Source organism: Stigmatopora argus, chromosome 16 (genome assembly GCF_051989625.1).
Source record: "Stigmatopora argus isolate UIUO_Sarg chromosome 16, RoL_Sarg_1.0, whole genome shotgun sequence".
Classification (NCBI taxonomy): Eukaryota; Metazoa; Chordata; class Actinopteri; order Syngnathiformes; family Syngnathidae; genus Stigmatopora; species Stigmatopora argus.
In genome coordinates, this window is record NC_135402.1 from 7,833,938 (window position 1) to 7,854,559 (window position 20,622).

Below are 20,622 nucleotides of genomic sequence, written 5' to 3' on the forward strand. Positions count from 1 at the left end.
ACTGAAGACTGCTTTGACCTGGTGACAAATGGCGTGTGGCCAATCAATTGAGTTATTGTTTTAGCCACGATTACTGCCAAATAGTGCAATTTGTCTTGGGATTAATTAACATTAATTCATTACAATGTCAATAAGTAATGAGTTCATTGCAAATAACACTCAATTACTTAAATGACACTCCTGAAGTTCTACTTTAAAAGCGAATAGCGACAATGACAGCTTGGCCGATTTCGTTCTCCGACGTGAGCAGGACAGCGATGCCCGTTATGTGCTTGGATGGCAATACAGGAGAAGATTTATGAAATAATAGGGGCCTCTTAAAATGATGAGATCTTGTTCTCAGGACTCAGCAAAGAGTGTCGAGATATATAATTTTCTCATACTTATAGTGACTTATTTGGAAATTATTGGATTGGTACTGGCCGGCCTTCCTGCTTGGCATCTTTTTTAGGGATAAGCTTGTATGGGGGTTCAGTTTAAAAAGCAAAACTGGGAATATTTTCAAATTTTTGTAGGCCTCAATATTTCATCGGGGACTGTGGACATTTTCTACAAATGTACTTTTTGAGAGGGACATAAAATCTATCTACAGTGGTACCTCAACATACGATCCTAATCCGTTCCGAGACTGAGATCGTATGTCGAGCTTTTCGTAACCCGAGCGAACGTTTTCCATTGAAATGAATTGAAAACAAATTAATTCGTTCCAACCCTCCTGAAAAAACACCAAAAACAGGATATTGGATTGGAAAAAATGTATTATTTCTTCTAATCCGCCATATATTGACAAAGTAATAAATAACGAGTGGTTTAATAGTAATAAAATGTGTTTAATAGATGTAAAATTAGACGCATTTCGCGGAGGGGAGAGATAACGACACACACGGAGGCGGACGGTTGGGCTGTTTGGGGAGACTTTATCCACGGCACTCGTAAACGAACAAACTAATTTAAATTAACTTGGATTAATATATACAAACACACTCAAACATATGTTTAATGTAACTTTACACAAAACTGAATTCTAGTTTTGTCTTAATCTTTTGTTATCTTCATTTTCCGGGTTAGCGCTTTGCCACGCCTCCACCCTCACGATCGCTATCGATGGACTGTTTGCTGTTGTATTGCCTTCAAAATATCCCAAAAATGATGCACACAAATGTCCTCACAATAGGATAACGCTTGACCACTTGCCAACGAGAAATAGTCTTTAAAGAACGATCGCGGGATGTTCTTTCCTTAGAAAGAATAACAGGAAATACAATTGCTGAGCTTACCCACGTATTGGTTGTGGGTAATGAAGTTTTATTCTGAGAAAGGGTGCCATTGCCTATGGGTGTTGTGTGCACGAGTATACTTCATTACCCAGAAAGCCCTCTTTTTGCCCGCGCATGCGCATTGTGCGTTTCCTGGTCGAAACTCGTCTGAATAAATCGTTCAGTCCTTTTAGATATAGTAGTTATACACGAAAGAGATGCGGCAAAAAAAGACAGCGCGCTACTATGATAAACAGCCTCTCATGTCATGGCCACCTGGCTTGGTCGCATCTCGAAATTTTAATCGTATCGCGAGCAAATTATTCGATCGAAATTTTTGTCGTACCACGAGGTACCACTGTACATGATTTACTTTTGCGCACCAGACAAAATGATGTAGTGGGCAGGATCGGACCCCCGGGCCACCTGCGGTAAAAGGAACCATTGGAGTCGGGTCGATGGTAAGCGAAGCACCTGCATCTAAAAAAAACGTCATCTAAATGAAGCTCAAGAAAAAAAGGTCTTTGGGATGCCTTTAGAAGCCTGCTGCACACGCACGTCCATGCAAACATTAGCGAATGAGTCACGCAAGTGTGCACCATTTGAGGAATGCGCACGGCATGGCGGCCGTGGATCCTCCAGCTTTGTTTTGAATGCCAGAGCTGTCTAGACTACAGCAGAAAAAGGAAATGGTACCTGCTCTCCAGCACATATCGTCAAAGCTCTATTAAGTGTCAAGTTGAGGTCTACGGTTGTAATTCAGCCATCGACTGATTAGGTGCATGTTTCTTTTAGCGTACTGTTTCCCACACTTATTCAAGCGGTTTAGCAAGTGTCTCTCTTTCAACTTGTGTTTTTTCATCTGTAACAGCTTCCTGAATAGATGCAATCATCCAACTTCTTTGGTGTCTTGCCTGTGAATGCAAGTATCTGAAAAATGCATTAATGCGACTACCTCCTGTTTGATTCAAACTCCAGGAGTTATTTATTTATTTATTTTCTAGCGCTCTAATATCGTCTGTTGCGTGTCGGATTTAGTCAGCGCCAATTGAGTTGCCTTTTTCTGACCCGGTCTCGACAAGCCTCGGCCGTGAAATTTTTTCGCCCTGTTCGCATGCAGACGCGCAAATCCGCAAAGCGGAACACGATCCGTCCCGGGACGCTCGTCGATCTGATTTTAAAAACATTCCACAACATTCTCAAACGAGAAAATTGATTCAAGTCGATTTATTGTAAAACCATCACGTAAAGGTTTTGGATGACGTCTTATATATTTAAGATAATAATAACTACAAGATGCAATTTTTCGAGGCGTTACGTAAAGATGGCTGCCTTTCTGCTTCTTAAATTGTAGTGTTTCGTGATCTTATTATTCCGTGTTAACTCTTTCACTCGCATTAGCAAATGTAGATGTCCAATCATGTGGCATCCAAACATCCTTCTGCTCTGGATATTTATTTTTTTGTCAGTCATAGACGTCCAATCCATTTGAAGTAGGAGGATTGGTATAAAATGTCAAGGCTCCCACTAAAAATGGATTGCATGTCCACGAGTGACAAACTCTTGTAGGATTTTCGCGCTTGTTTTCATATTTGATTTTTCATGGTCTCTGTGGTTTTTTGGGGGGTTTGGTTTTTAATGTTTTTTTTTCAGTCTTTCACGCTTTTACTGTCTCTTGTGGTTTTCAATTCTGATTCGGATCAGGACGAAAAACTGCAAAAAAGGCAAAAAAGAAACAAAAACTGTGAGAAACTACATTGCAAAACAGACAAGGAAAACTGCAAATAGTTTGTCACTAGTAGACGTCCAATCCGTTCTAAGTACGACGCTTGACAGTGAATGAGAACAGGAAAACAAATGTGGGGAACCCCAAAATGGCTAACGATACTTCCTGTTCGTTTTGGGTCACGTCCTGCTGTTTTTCAGTCACTTGGTTGATTTGTGGGTCTCATCTTGTTACTTTTTGGGATATTTCTTGGTCAATTTCTGTATTTAAAGGACCTTTTTGGGCAAAAATATTTTTGATGGACTTGTATGTCATATTGGAAAAGAATGGAGGGATAGGAAAGTTTTGTAAAAAATTGATGGAACTGCATGTTTCTTACAAAAATTGGCTGATGTTTTATGCTCATTGAATTTTTTTAAATTTATGATGAGTGGCAAAAATTGTAGCATTTTGAAAATTGGAAATATTTTTTTCCATTGTAAAAGAAACATAAGTATTTACAAATATTTGTGAGGGGGCAAACTCAGAAAAACTCCTCTAATACAATCTTAAACATTTTGTTGGACTGTAACATTCAGTATTGATGGCATTTTTAGTATGGCCCTTCTTGAGGAAAAATCCCCCCCCAAAAATGTCTGCCACTTGAGGTTTAAAAAAATGTCCTGGCGTTGAGAGGGAGGGATCACCTGTTCCCAAAACTGTAGCGAGAGGAACACTGAGTTGAGGAGATGAAGTGCAGGTGAAGATGAGGTCACGGCAGATGGCAGTCGATCATCCCTAGTGCTGAATAAAAGCAAATGTAAAGGTGAGTTGTGGTGGCATTTATAGCCTTCAAATATGAGAGCTCATCCCCATTGGCATGTAAATTGTGACTCGCCGAGACACAGCGTGCCGTCTCCAGTGACTCTGCCGGCTGTGTGAAAGTGAAAGAACTCCAAACATGAGCTGTGTTTGAATAGCTAGCAAAGAAAAACGTCACCCCGGCCTGTTTCTTCCTGTTTCAAGAGTAGGAAATAAGTCATTTGAGGCCTGGCTCGCAGCGGAGCCGACAAAGGTTGAGTGCAATGTCTTCCAGGTCTGATCGGAAGACAAATGATTCTTTGTCAATGGAATGATTTAATCAGTTTGAGGCTCATATTATTTAGAGGTCAGTGTCATGTAAGGTAAAAAGTCATTCATTATAAGTTGACTTGGAAAAAGTATACAAGACAATGTGTTTTTTTTATCGTTCTGCGTTGTTTAACTGGGTTATAAATGATGACATTTCAAATATAAAAAGTATGAGGGAAATAATAAAAGAGGAGGGAAATTTTCTAAATCAGGAATTGAATCTCAGAAGAGATGCATGGGTCTAATTTTGTTAAATTAACAAACATTCAATCGCTCGCAGCCCTTTCAGTTTAAAATGAATTGGACATCTACTAGTGAAGAACTAAAGTCAAGAGTTTTGATCTGTAATGGCTTTAGCTATTAATAATAAAAGAAGCCCAACCCATTTGAACTGTTAGAGTTGGCAGTGAATAAAGACTCGTTAATTTTCTGCCAACCCTCCCAGTTCAAATGGATTGGATGTCTACGATTGATAACCTCATTCTAAGAGTAATGGTTTGAACTATTAACGACTCTGTAATGGCTTCAACAATCAAGTATAAAAGACGTCCAATCCATGGATGAAGGTTCATTCCTTCGCTGCCATGCCTGCCAGTTCAAAATAAATTGGAGATCTAAGAGTGATCAACTCATTTAAAGACATTTGGTCCGTAAAGGCTTTAACTTTTACCTACGATAGACGCCCAATCCGCCGCTATCTGCTGCCCGCCTCCCAGTTCAGAATGGATTGGGCATCTACCTGTAGTAAACCCATTAAAAGAGTTTTGGTATGTAATAGCTTTAGCTATTAAAAATGATAGATGGCCAATCCATTTGAATTGTGAGGCATTCTCAGCAAATGAATGAAGCTTCATTTACTGCCATCCCTCCTTGCTGTAAATTGATTGGGCATCTACCAGTGATGAACTCATTTAAAACGTTTTGATCCGTAGTGGCCTTAACTATTAATGAAGATAGATGTCCAATCATTTTGAACTGGACGGGCGACAGCAAACTTCAATGCTCCATAGGGATCTACTAGTGACAAACAAATTAAAATCCACAACTGAAATAATAATAATAATAATAATAAAAAATAATTATAATAATAATAATAAATAATAATAATAATAATAATAGTAATAATAATAGTAGTAGTAGTAGTAGTAATAATAATAATAATAGTAATAATAATAATGTTATGTCTGTCATCGACAGTGTCACTGAAAGCATTGAATGCCCTTTATAGTATGTAAATATATAATATATATATATATATATATATATATATATATATATATATATATATATAGTCTCGTAAGATACTAATATATTTGTAAATATGCAAATATGGTCCTTAAGTACAAAAAAATATCTTTGAAATAATATATTCCAGAAACATCCAGGTAAATGTCTTAAATCATTTTAAGTATTTTAACTATTTATATATATACGTATATATATTAATATTTTCAATTTATTAGCTTTTTCCCTTGGGATTGCCCTTTGGAAGCCTCCCTAAAAAGACTGGGGTCTTACCTCAATGGCCCCTAGATGGCACACCAAGTCAGGGGCAGCAATCCACTATCATTTGAATAAGCAGTATTGCTGTGTTTGTGTAAACTTAGTCACTATGGATCATTCTGTAGTATATTTTCTCTATCCAATATAGTGTATTAAAATTTTAGGCATGGTCTTTGAACCTGTCTTTTTAGACAACCTCCCGAATAAGAACTTGTAAGGATTGGCCGCATTGATTGGAAAGTGGTATGCAGGTCAAGAATCGATAAATATACAAATATCTACCCTTAAATCTCCTATCTAAATATAATATTTCATTGCAAAAGTATTGGTCCTCCTGTAGTCATTTTTCACAAGTTGCCAGAAGCTTGCATAATGTGATAAATTTACATTATGGAGGTCAAAAATCAAAAAGTATCTTTACTAAAATGTTGTTTACGGATATGATATTTCATTGAAAAAGTATTGATACACCTATTTGTTTTTCGTAGATTACAACAACCTTGCATTGTGCAGTAAACTTGATTTTACCTCGTGGTAATGGTTGCTTTTACATTTTCTTGTTAACTCATTGGCTGCTATTGACGCCAATGGATGTCCAATTCCACTTTGACTGGGGGATGTGAATTAATGAATGTTGTGTCCTGTTTTTTGCTCGCTTTCTTTTAATTTTGTTGCATTTTCAAGTAACTTCATCTTGGTTTGGGGGCATTTCTGGGTCGCATTTTTGGGGGTGCAAACATATGGTAAAAAAACAATAGAAACATGGAGAACAACCGGTTAAAAAGGCATCTGTTAACATAACAGTTTTTCAAATTACTAAAGCCTAAAAAATAAATAAACAAAAACATCACCAACTGTCAGCGGCATAGTGAACCAAATATCGAAGGCCCAGTCAAACTATGAAAAAAGTGTCACTTATAGTCCGGAAAATACGGTAATTTCTGTTGTTTGGCTGAATTTCCATGAGAAATAAACTAGTTTTTATCCATAAAAACACTTTTTTAAATTGATAGCATTTAGAAACAGTCAAAAGTTGTTGTTTTTATTATTATTCATAGCATTTAAATGGGTGCTCCATAAAGGGTTAAAATTCTACTCAGACGACAGTATTCTTGGCTCAAACAATTATGTTTATTGCATGAGTGTGCTATGTGTTATGTAGTAAAAATGTACTACTGATAGGAATGAATGGCTTTTCAAAAGGCAGCCAAATACGTTGTTCCTTTTTTTTTCTTTTTTGGCCAGCACCTCATCAACTCCGACGCTCAACGGCCTGGTTGCCATTAGCATCGGTCTTCGCATCACTATGCGTTTAAGAGTGCTCGCAAATATTCAAATCCACTTATACTCTTGATTTTATTCTTTTCTTCCCTGGCCAAACATGAGCCTCACTTGTGCTCGTCTGGGTCTCGGTTATCACATAAAGGAGATTATGGAGATCATGATATCAAGAGCGGTAATCATGATTTTATGATGATGTGAGGACAACTGCTTTCTGGAAGAACCTGACTTTCGTGTTGTGGTTGAATGGTTCGTTCATTTGCTGCCAACTCCCCCATTTGAAATGGAATGGACATCTGCTAGTAACAAACACATTGGGTTGGGTTTTTTTGCATTCTTTTTAGTTTTCTATTCTCAGATTTTTGTTGTTGTTGAGTTTTTAGCGGTTTTATGTGTTTTTGTAGTTCCTTTTGTTTTACAGATTAGGAAAAGAGGCTAAAAGGAAAAAAACAGACAGTAAATAACTGATGAGAAACTAAGAAATTGGGTTAAAACAAAGGGTTAAAAATGGAAAACAGTGGAAAAAAACTGTGGAAAAATGCTAAAGCGAGAAAAAAAATCAACAAAATAAGAAAAGTGAGGAAAATGCAAAGAACCACGAGAAATCGATAAAAAAGCGCGTAAAATTAAACATTAAAAATAAAACTGGAAAAAATGGAAGAATCTGGAAAAATGATAAGATAAAAATACCAAAGTTATGAAATACAAAAAAATGGGGACAAAATGCAAACAAAATAAAAAAATGAACAAAACATAAACAAAAAAACTACACATCCATTTGAAAGAACATTCATTTATTTGCTGCCACCCTTCCAATTGAAACAGATTAGACGTCTTTCGCCATCAATGTCTCATAGCAAGTGCAAAAAAAGAGAAATTAAAGAGTCAAAAAATAGCATCGCCCGGTAAAAATTGGAAAGAATGGGTGGGAAAAAGGGAAGGCAGAAACCCCTTGGCCCACTGCCTGCGATCTGCAATCTGCTGATGGCGAGGCTCGTGACGAGGAGGTGCACAGCATCCATTTTTAGCGATGAGGTCATCTTTAATTAACAAAACAAAGAGAGTCAGCTGTGTCACTCCAATCTGTTATCTGCACCCGTGCTCAAGGACGCTGGTTATCTCCATATAATTCAATCTCTTTGAATGAGGGCTTATCGACAATTGCGCGATGACCGAGCGCTTGCATAAACAAAGGGAGCGGGATACCTCGTGGGGGAATAAAGAAACCAAAAAAGACCTTCCAAATGTCACGGCTGGCAAGGAAGACGCAAAGATCGAATTGCGACTCGTGTTTTTTTGCTGCAATTGCGAGATGACGTCATTCCTGACCAGCCTCCAGTTCGCTGCCTCTTTTCTCCTGCCCGTTCTTCCCGACAGATTGTGGCTTTCCTACATTTTCATACCCCCGTTTCACACTTTCAGCCTATCTTTGCAGTCGCTCGGTCTTGGCTAGAAATAGAAATGTAGATGGAACACACAAAATTGACCTGCAAGTATTTTAATTGGCATTAAACATTGGTGTGCCAATAGGAGGCCATCGCCTCAGTAAAATGTGATTTAAGGACACCGGCGGGAAAAATACAATGGCATCCAGGAAATACGGTTCCGTATCAAAAAGTGTCAGATATGATTTTGAAGTTTTTGCAGAAGCCTGAAAAATTGCATAGCGCCGGCCAGGTGCCAAGGTAGAAAATGTTTTAGAGCTATTCTGTACCCATCGTTTGGTAATCTGTAGGTACAAATTATTATACTGTGGGTACCTGTCACTAAACTGCAAGGAACATGCAAAAATGTCTTCCAAGTGTAGTGAAAAATTAAATGTATCTCGTAAAAAAACACTAATCTTTACCCACATATTACCAAACTTTAACCAGAGTTTAATTTAAAAAAAAAACACTAATCGTTACCCATGTATTACCAAACTTTAACCAGAGTTTAATCATCTATAGCATGGGTGCCAGACTCGGGTTGGTTCGCGGGCCGCGTTAACGTCAACTTGATTTCATGTGGGCCGGACCATTTTAGATATAATATTTAGATTTTTTTAATAAATTGATTAAAAGAACTGGGTTAAAAGCCCTGAATATTCATTTTTTTATAGAAAACAATGTTTATTTTAGCTTTTTATATATATTTTTAGATTTTACAAAATGATTTTTGAACTAAAAACAGAAAAAAATGATTAAAAATGACAACTATTGATATAAAAGGGGGAAAAATAGGACATTTAATATACATCTATACTCTTCATTTTAATTTGATCCTAAAACAGAAAGTCGGCACTCAGGATTTACTTTCCCGGGCCACACAAAATGATGCGGCGGGCCAGATTTGCCCCCCGCACCGCCACTTTGACACATGTAATCTATAGCCACAATCTAATAATCTGTACTCATAGATTTCTAAACTCCACAGTTTAGTAATCTGTGGGTAAAGGTGATGTATTCACAGATTATTAGTAAACTGTGGAGTTTAGTCATCTGTGAGTACGGATTACTAAATATTGGGAACATATTACAAAAATGTAAACAGTTTTAGTTATTTGTGGGTAAAGATTAGTTTGTACAGCAGGTACAGTTGAGTACCCACAGATTACTAAACTGTTCTCATATTGTAGTAATCAGTTTAGTAAGTGTGAACAATGTCACTTTCAATGTCACAATCTTTGGTGCTGTCATGTCTGTGCGTACAAAAATCAACTAGTATATGGTTGTTTAGCTATGCCATATAAACAGCAATTGGATAAAAGTAGTGCTTCTATTCATCCATGCTTGTAAAGATTGTAGCACTGTTCATGAAGGGCAGCCTGTGTGCAGCTGCTTGGTTGGGCATTATGTGTCTCCACCAAATTTAATCAGTTGTTCATCCATCCGTCCCAGTAAAAATTGACGTCTAGAGCGGTCAAAGGCACTGGAATTTCAGCATTTACACCCATATTAAATGAATTGGAGGTCTATCGTTGTGAATAGTAGTCAATAATTAATTTTGGGTGGTTTCCTTTTCAATATTGGAGTCATATTTGGGCCATTCTCTGTCATTTTGGAGTTTTTTTCTGACAATTTGAAGGCATTTCCGGGTCACTTTCTATACAAATTGCGTCATTTCCTGTTGTTATTTTGTATTTTTTTATGAGTAATAATGACCACGAATGGAGAAACACTGGATGAGGTCATGAAAAACCCATGAATTATTTTTTTTTTGTGTTGAAAATAGATTCGAGTTTCAAAGATTTTTAGGAGTATTGATTGGGAGTTGAACATTTCAATATCATGACAACAGTTGGAGTTAAGGTGATGACGGAAGCCAGAAGTTTGTCCTCATTCGTCACATACATGAGGCGCCTTGCACTTCCAAGCATTTTATTAGGCGCTTTTCATAACGATTTTGGCACCTTCTCTTTTCCTTTTGGAAACTCACCGTGAGAGACAGGAAATACAGACGTCTGATGTTACAGACTAGGTAAGCCACTAATCATTCCCATGCAGTCAAAACATAACATGCAATTTACTGCAAAACAAACTGCAGTTGCAGTAACTGTGTGGGGTGTTTTCCTCATTTGCAAAGCCCTTAAACCTGCAGAGTTACTCTGAATTACTGTTGTCACGATACTCAAACGTTGACGTTGATATTAATACCTTTATTCATAATGCATGGATTTAAAAAATATATTTTTATTTTTTAACAGTTTTAATGTTCATCCTATGGTAGGCATTATTTATGACTGTCTGGAATAGCGTGACCGGACGTTTGGTCGCCGGATTTTTGGTCACCGGACATTTGGTCGCGGACGTTTGGTCGCCCGGACCGCGACAACGGGCGACCAAAAGTCCGGCGACAAAACAAGGTAAAACAACACGGTCTACGCATCAATAAAAGCCAACAATGGCCCTGAGCAGTTTCACCGAGCGGACGTGTGTATTTTGTATTTAGGGAATTTGAGCAACAATTTTAAATGGTAATTATCTATAACCTTCAGGCGACCAAACGTCCGGCGACCAAACGTCCGGCGACCAAACGTCCGGCGACCAAACGTCCGGCGACCAAAAGTCCGGCATCCAAACGGCCGAGTACCCTGGAATAGACCCAAAATGTACAAGAAGTGACCCAAAATGTACATTGGCGTCTCTAGATGTTCATCAATTAATTTCAACTGGGATGAATGAACGACTATCTGCTGCCATCCCTTCTAGTCACAATAGATTGGAAATCAATTAATACTTCAAATAAATCAATACAGTTCAAAAACCCATCTTTTTTTTTCTCCATTCCGATCCTTTGGAAATGACCCGCGCAGGCCAGATTTCCAATCACGTGATTGGATCGGGAACATCCTAATGCAAACAACTTAGGCCAAAAAAATCTGGCTGCCGCTTCAACACGAGAAAATAAGCACTATAGAAAATAGATTCATGCATGTATGTGCATTAAGAGCCCACGCAAAGGATCCCACCATGCTTTGAGAGGTCCTGGGAAAGAAACTTTTTTATTTTTTTATTTTTCCTCTGGAACATCAAGCGCAAAATTAAAAAAGAAAAGCATTTAATTTCCATTTGTTATTTACACACACCGACTGGCATCTGCTACCAATTTGTGGTGCGGCTGTAACAATTGACAGATGCATCGACAGTCACAGAAAAGTCAGTAAGAGACGGTACAGTCACACCGCAAAGAAAGGTGGGATTTATCGTAAATTGAAACCTAAATGGAACAATTCTGACTGTGTGAATGGAAGTGTAATTCATTTTAAATTACAAGCGGGAACCTTTTTAGTAAGTTACCACAAGGTTAGAATAGGGAATATAACAGCAATAAGTTCTACTCTACTCTGTTGCAACATCGGATTGTTTTCATTATTATTATTATTATCTCGTTAAGACAGGGCAGTTTTTATTTAAATCAAAATACAATTTAACATTGCCCGCACAAGATGATTGAATTCAGTTAATGTTCTGTTCCACTTTTCGGCTTTAACCTTACGTTTATGTTAAAATAAAGGAAACTGTGAAGAATTTCAGTATATCGTTTTACACAAACTTATCAAAAATAAATCGGATGTAATAAATTTGGCTACCTTAGTGATGATTTTATTTTATTTTTGTTCTGTTGCCAGATACTTTATCTTTGTTCTGCAAAGTTTATTGCGAGAGACATCCAATCCATTTCAACTGGGAAGGCTGGCATTGAGTGATCACACATAATGGCTCTCTGAGTCGAAATGGATTGGATGTCTATGAGTTATTAGTTAAAAATGAATATATTTTCAAAAATGTCAACCCGATTCCGATGATCTGTTCAATGAAAAAAAAGTGGAAGCAGCCCTCGTAGGAACAAGTTAGGCGAACCCCTGTTTTCGAGATACTATGTACATGCTCAGTGTTTCACTCTGTATTTAATAAATGTATGATATATGGTATATTAAAGTAGAAGAAGCAAAGCCAAACCATCAATGAGCTACTTCCTGCTAGAACTACATTAACAGATGCCATGGAGAAGCTTACGCAAAAGGAGCATGACTCAGTCGGTCTCTCATTGGGTTTACATGGTTCAAGACTGTGTGGTAATGACGTATACTCACTTGAACCCGTCCTGAGTGGCTTTTACTTACGCAGACGGGCATTTTCTTTACTACTAAAACGCTGACTGATATCAGTTGTCCTTTACGAAGCACCATTGACATATTTTGTCCACTTTCTTCACTCCCCTATTGTTGGTTTTCCTTTGGATTGTATGCCGAGCATCGTCAATGGCAGCCAATGAGTTCACGTGTGACCCAAAATGCCTTAAAATTGATAGGAAGTGACCAAGAGTAAAATAAGTCGAATATATGAAGGGTTAAAATTCAGAAGCACAAAAGCACAGGAATGCATTTTGGGAAAATCTTAAGATTACTCACGTTTTTTTGTTGTTCAACAAAAATGTCAAATCACTCATTCATGGAGTTATTTTCCATCCTTTTTCCAACTTCTCTTCTTACCTCGTGGTCTGCCAGCCAGATTAGTCTTGCCTTTACAAGTTGGCACTTGTATTATAAATGCAAACTAAGCTACCCTTTGCCTGTGTGTAGAAATAGTTGGAAATCAAACCTTTTCACAGCTTTTCAAATGTTTTGATAGCTCCCACCTTTCCATCATTTTCAAGAGTCATTGAAAATGGCAATGTGGATCTGCACACCAAAACTAAACACCCTTTTACACAAAGTCATCATGATTATAAAGTATTGAAGTAACATTCGTATTTTAAAAATTGATACACTAAATGTGTAGATATGAAGTACTCACAACACACATTCACTTTTTTTTTTAAATACATTTTTTTTTACCAAAAAATGAAATAACAAAAACACATTTTCGCAAGTTTGAGTTATCAGCCAGTTTTGGGCAAAAAAAAAATGAATTCCAAAGAATTGCCCAAACAATGAACCATACATGAAAACTTTGTTTCCAATGGCACATTCAATTCCCATTCACTCCTTTTTATTCTAAACTCAGAACTGCAAAAAAAGTCTTGATTGGTGCTCAATATGCCCCCAAATTAACACAAACTGATCTGAGAGTAAATAAATGCGTGTGCGGTAGATTGGTCGCCGGTCGATTCATCGCCGGTCGATTGGCCGGTGGTCTTTTGGTCGCCGGTCTTTTGGTCGCCCCGACCACGACAACGGGCGACCAAAAAAACGACGACCAAAAGACCTGCGACAAAACAAGGTAAAACAACACGGTGTACGCATCAATAAAAGCCAACAATGGCCATGTGCAGTGTCACTGAGCCGACGTGTGTGTATGAGAGTTTGTATGTAAATGCGTTGTCTCTTTAAGAAGCTACGTCAGTCAGGGTCTTAACAAGTTCTCCAACAAAAAACAATAAAAGTCCGGGAAATTTGGAGCTTTTCTTTAGCCTAATAATTACTAGGGCATTAAGTATGACTAAATAGTAATTCGCAGTTTGTATTTAGGGAATTTGAGCAACAATTTAAATGGTAATTATCAATAACCTTCCGGGCCACCAAAAGACCGGCGACCAAAAGACCGGCGACCAAAAGATCGGCGACCAAAAGACCGGCGACCAATCGACCATGTACCAATAAATGAATGGATGTTTTTTTTAACTTGGGCATCACTTATCATTCTGTCCATTTCCATCTTCTTGCCAGGTGAAGTGCTGAGCTTGCTGGACGATCTCTTTTCGGGTTTGGGTTCATCCTGTGTCGTGCCCGGGAAAAGGAGCGGCGAACATCCACACACACTCCTTTATTCCATCGTCTTCAAGTGCCTGGAGCCTGACAGTCTCTACAAGTGAGTTGTTTGCTCTTTTCCAAGCTTTGGTGGAAAAAGTAATCACCCTGTTTCGGTTGATTTCATTATTGCCACGTGGTCATTTTCATGATGCAACTGGAGGCATTACTCACGTTTCCTGTGGTAAAGTCAAAAAAAGTATGGAGCGGTTCGTAACTATGATATGTCGTTGGATGAAATATTAAGGAGATCTTGGCGTAGCTACAGTCAGCAAAACCAAATATTAAACAAAACTGCAAGGTGTCTATGATGTTTCTCTATCGTAAGCCAAGCATTTTGATGGAACATTTGGCTCCAAGTTTCAAAAATGTTCAAAACATCTTCACAACAAGTTAAATTACTAGCTTATTGTATTCCAGAAAAAGGGACGTGGGGTCAAAATGGAGCGCTCAGGTCTAATTATACAATAAGATATGAGCGCTGCTGGAAGGCGTGCAGAGATTTGGTTCTGAAAATTGACGGTGAAGATCTTCATAACGATTTTTGAGGACTCACTGATTTGCCAAAGTAAATGTCTGTAGGAGATCAGAGCAAACTCGACACACTTCAGTTTGATTCAGGTTGGACCGCCTCCTATCTGGGCTTTCTTGCACATCGGAATGATAGCAAGATACTCCAAAAATAACAATTGTGCTTGAGCAACGTTCTCTGAAGTGCACCAGATCCTAAAACAAGAACAGACATAATCAACTTTGTGGTAATATCGAATTTTTTGCCATGTTGATCGGCTATTATTGGCCACTGGCAGTCAGCACTTTGGACGAGAATTCCCAGGAAAAAGCCAATGGTTGATATTCCTGGTTTTTGGCCGTGTACAAATAGTTTAATTTTTTTGGGTAACTTTTTTCTCCCATTTATTTTATGACTACAAAATAAACACAATGTATGTTTTCGTGACCGGACGCTTGGTCGCCGGACGCTTGGTCGCCGGACGTTTGGTCGCCCGGACGTTTGGTCGCCCGGGTGAATATAATTTTGAGAGCTGGTTTCAACAGTAGATATTTAGATATTAAACTCTCCCTCTCATGAATATAATTTTGAGAGCTGGTTTCAACAGTAAACTCTCTGTCATGTTCTCAAACGTCCGGCGACCAAACGTCTGGCGACCAAACATCCGGGCGACCAAACGTCCGGCGACCAAACGTCCGGGCGACCAAACGTCCGGGCAACCAAACGTCCGGGCGACCAAACGTCCGGGCGACCAAACGTCCGGGCGACCAAACGTCCGGGCGACCAAACGTCCGGGCGACCAAGCGTCCGAGTACCGTATGTTTTATGTTTTAAATTACATACATGGGGAAAACTTTTTTTTTTTTTAAATGAAGGCAAATTGCTGATTATTTTCATTTGCGCTAGAGTGGAGTGTTCCATTGGATATTATTTCGATAAACCATGAGGAGCGACTAGGTTTTGTGGGCTTACTAGCTTGAGCATTTATAGTCACCCCAGTCTGCAACAGATGCAAATGTGGTATCTATTTCACCTCTATCCCTGTCTAGTTGCAGATAGAGGAGCAAGTGAATCATGTTGTGGACAAAGCCCACATGTTGTTGTGGCTGTCACTGGAACCAATGATTCTACTCTTTATTGGCCTTGGTCTGTTTTGAGAAGCTCAACTTTGCCCCTCACCCATAAAAAAATAATAAAAACAGGTCTTAAATCTGTGGGAACAATGTCTCAAATAACAGTCATACTATAGTTCCTATATGACATCAAAGTGATATACTTAGAACATATGACAATATACTTTAAACATATTTTACTACACTATAATTCACAGTTGAAAACACACAAAGTAGTCTGTCGCATTTGCTTAACTCTTTCACTTTATTTTACAAGCACAGTAACAGAGTTCTATGAATTAAAGTCATAATGGCTTTGCCAAAAAGCTTTATTAGTAGATAAGAATATATGGGGAATGACCAATGGGTTTAATCTAAAGAAATCTGTCTTTTTCTTCAAACGAGGCAAATGTCAAACTTTGTTTGGCCGTTATCTTTGGTTATGCATTCTTCAAGAGTTGTTTTAGACCGATAAGGGTCGATTTTATGTTGAAATTGCCTCTGGGAGCACATCTGTTTGCAGCCAACCCCACTTGTCGTCAAGTAGCCAGATAAAACCTCCACTGGAGTTGGCGTCAAGTTTGATCATTACCATGGCTGTCGTGGCGGGCTTATTTTTGTGCTGGAGCCAACAGCGTCAGACTCCCGTTTGAAAAGCACTAATTTTCCAACACAATAAACAGTAAATATTATGCAATCCATTTGATTTAATAATCATAAATGACTACACTTTTGTCTTTTTTGCTGGAGCCTATGCCAGCCAACGATGGGCTTAGAGTACATGTGTCAAAGTGGTGGCCCGGGGGCCAAATCTGGCCCGCCGCATCATTTTGTGTGGCCCGGGAAAGTAAATCATGAGTGCCGACTTTGTTTTAGGATCAAATTAAAATGAAGAGTGTAGATGTATATTAAATTTCCTGATTTTCCCCCTTTTAAATCAATAATTGTAATTTTTTAATCATTTTTTCTGTGTTTTTAGTTCAAAAATCATTTTGTAAAATCTAAATATATATATATATATATATATATATATATATATATATATATATATATATATATATATATATATATAAAAGCTCAAATAAACATTGTTTTAGATCTATAAAAACTGAATATTAAGGGCTTTTAATCCAGTTCTTTTAATCAATTTATTTAAAAAAATCTAAATATTATATCTAAAATGGTCCGGCCCACGTGAAATCAAGTTGACGTTAAAGCAGCCCGCGAACTAACCCGAGTCTGACACCCCTGGTTTAGAGTGTTCAACCAGCCTAGTTTATATGTTTTCGGGATGTGGGAAGAAACCGGATTACCCGGAAAAAACATGCCATCTCCACACAGGAAGCTTGGAACCCACGTGGGATTTAACCCTCAATCTCAGAGCTGTGAGGCCTATATAAAGGTGTTGATATAAATCACAAAGCAGATAAACCAAAAACGATTACAAAAAAAATTGACATTAGATGGGATATGATGATGAATCTATAACGTAGTATAGACTGTTTAAATGCACTTAATTTGATCATCTCTTAACTTTGACCCTAATCTATAAATCAACAACACATTTTCCTGGTTAGATTAAAATGAAAAGGAGATTAAGACCATGCCAAACAATTAATTAACAATAACTTGCTAGTAATTTGCCATCGACTGTCAATGAGTAAATTCTCGAAAGTTGTGCAGGAATTACAGCAACTAACTAAAGTACCGTGGTTAATCCTCTGTCTAGGAAATTGTTCCAGCATTTGTTACAGCAAATAATTACCAACAAGAAAATCATTTCTATACCATCAAAGAGCGATGCGGAATGAAGTTGCTAAATTTAGTCCATTTGAACACATTTGGATGGCTAATCCTCTGTTTACAATGAATTTGAACAAAGCCTTCAGTCTGAGAAGCTCCCAACATGCCCCTCAATTTCTTGTTTTCTTTCACAAGTCAGATGGCCTCTTGACTTATGAATCATTCATTGCCTAAAAATGGTCCGCTGATGGATGTGTTTGTACCTCCCGGTTGTTTTTGACTGCGTGCATTGTTGGACAATGTCCTCATCTCCTGCAAACTGCCCAACATCATTCTGATTACTCCTCAGCTGCTTCTAATTGTCTACAAAAGTGAGTCTCCAGACTAGACAGTTTATTCTTTGGAATTCCTTTACCACCCCATCCATCTTATTGTTGGCCTGTCTGAACTGCTTTGCGTCCTTTTGTTTTCCCACCCTATGAGATTATATGTAACACACCCCAATATGGCAACCCTGGCCTTGGAAACGCTCTACAATATTTTCAGAGAGAGAAATAGTTTCATCGGCTAGTGATGGTTGCGATAGATGTCCAATCCAGGAGTGACAGCAGGTGAATTGTCTCAATTCAAATGGATTCGGACATATATTGGATTGGATTGGATAACTTTATTCATCCCGTATTCAGGAAATTTCATTGTGACAGTAGCAGAGGGTGATTAGACAGAACAACAAAGCAAAAGCACAAAGTACAAAGCAAATCAAAGTAAATGGGATCATTAAGAATCACCAAATCAAATCATTAAGACAGAAAAGCAGCAAAAACACAAAACGAGCAAGAGTGGACGGAGCTACCGCCACTGGCTGCCACTTGAATGCGTGATAAACTCATTTAAATTAATGGAGTTAGCTTAGTTTTTATATGTTTCTTCTTCATTCTATCACGCTTTTGCAGTTTTTGTGAATATTTATGTTCTTCCCTTTTGGCTATTTTTCACTTTATTTTCCCTTGTATACGTTTTCTTCAGGTTTTTTTCACTTTTTTTCGTTCGTATCGATGCGTTTTTGTTGTTGTTCTGTGTGGGTTTTTTACGGCTTATTTATGTTCTTCCCTTTTTGCTATTTTTCACCTTATTTTCCCTTTTATACGTTTTCTTCAGTTTTTTCCCACTTTTTTTCGTTCGTATCGATGCGTTTTTTGTTGTTGTTGTGTGTGTTTTTTTTTACGGCTTTTTCATAAGTCGTGGTTTTGTTTTGTGTGTGCCGGGGTTCATTTTTTTATCAGACAAATTAAACACCACAACAAAATAGGAAAACTGCAACAAAAAATTGTTTTAAAAATTTGGGGAAAAAAAGTAAAAACTGAAAAAAAGTATTAATCAAACTCTGAAAAACTGAAAGAAAAAAATGGAAAAACCGAGAGAACTGCAAAAAAATCACAAACATGAAAAACATAAATGAGTCCAGTTTGATTTTGGGGCATTCTTATACCCCTCCTTGTTTTTTTCAAGCATTCAGTTCTTGTTGATTTCCAGCCACTTTCTGTTTATTTTGGACAATTCAAGGAAGATTTTTTTGTTAACAATAATAACGTGTTTGTGGGAGTTTAATGTGCCATTTGGAAATTAATGGTTTTTGTCATTTTCTTTCGAAACCATGAGTTGTTGTTTGGTTTTTGGTTTATTATATGACACAGGCCTCTTTCTCTCTGGGTTAAAAATATCCAATTCTCTTGTTAATACAAGTGACTCAAAAATTCAAGTCTTTTCTTTCATTTTCTCCACTTGGCAGTACATCAACTTTCTTGTGTTTTCATTTCCTTAAGCTTCTTCTTTCGTTTCTTTCCAGTGTATTCCTCATCCATATCCAAAATGTAATAAGCTGTTGGCCAGTTGAACCCATTCTCAAAAAACTTAGCAGGTATTGCCGCTGAATTGCAGCATAGTCCGATTCCTACCGGGACCCTGTTTGCTTGCCAAAGCGGATAAAATAACAGAGAGAAAAAAATCAACAGCCTTCAAATATCTGCTCAATAGATTTTTGAACCACTGCTTTTCAAGATGCTGTCACCGTTATTTTGGGTCGTGACGCTGCTTGTGACCGACAAGATTTGAGGATTTCGAAGCGGTCTGATGTTCTGAGCTGCCGCAAATTCTTGCCACAGTGAGAAACAATTGCACGCTGCTCAAATTGATTTGTGTGTGCGCCGGCTTGACTGATGTCCGTCCAAAATGCTGATGTCATGGAAAAGGCGTCCCCTTCTGCCCTGGCATCCACCCGCATGCCAAAAATACTGTCCTAATTGATCCTCTAGCTCTGTCTCTATCTCTATCTCCCCTTTCTAACAGGCATGCTCTCCTGTTAGACTTTCTTGTCCTGTCATCTCTTGTTTGGACATATCTTGACTGTCTCATTAGATTACAGGGAAACAACTCACGTTAATACCGAGGTTGTTCATTTGTACGCTAATCCGGCATTCGTGCGCCTCGTTGCTTGCTGAGCTTTGACCCAACTATGGCACAAGGTCAGAAGCAGTCAGACGCCAGACCTCTCCGTGTGCGTGTGTGCGTCTGTTGGATTAAATCACCCAACTTGTGGGGTCTTGACAATTTCACAGGGCCCCAATCGCAGGGTCGCCAAATTGGAATGACAGACTTCAGCTCAATCCAAGTCCATCCATTTCAATTAAAAAAAAAAATATGTAGCCCAAATAGCTACCTAAAGTTCAAAATTATTACTTTACATTTTTGTTCCATAAATAGGGGGGGAGTCAACAATGGTGGGAGACAGTGTTGAAATCAATGCTGTTTTGCCAATAAACATGACGGGAAATGTTTTGCGTTTTTTTAGAAAAAGTGAAAACTAATAATGAATGATATTACAATGTTGATGATATTATCCAAAGTGCATTCTGGATGATGTATTTTTCTTGAGGTTGATAAAAACCAAAAGCAAATACACCTGTCAAGAACCAGACTATGAAAAATAACCAACAAATACAATACATTTGGGCGTATGCGGTCGATTGGTCGCCGGTCTTTTGGTTGCTGGTCTTTTGGTCGCCGGTCTTTTGGTCGCCGGTCTTTTGGTCGCGGTCTTTTGGTCGCCGGCGACCAAAACACCGACGACCAAAAGACCGGCGACAAAACAA

General features: G+C 38.1%; 1 protein-coding gene across 4 annotated transcripts in view; it reads left to right on the plus strand.

The window, feature by feature from the left end:
- The window catches only part of astn2 (astrotactin 2), a 153,441-nt gene that overhangs the window by 116,955 nt on the left and 15,864 nt on the right, over positions 1-20,622 (plus strand). For all 4 annotated transcript variants that reach the window (XM_077622471.1, XM_077622469.1, XM_077622468.1 and 1 more), the window contains exon 20: positions 14,027-14,168. In XM_077622471.1, the coding sequence (XP_077478597.1) occupies positions 14,027-14,168 (142 nt within the window). The remainder of the gene's footprint in view (positions 1-14,026; positions 14,169-20,622) is intronic.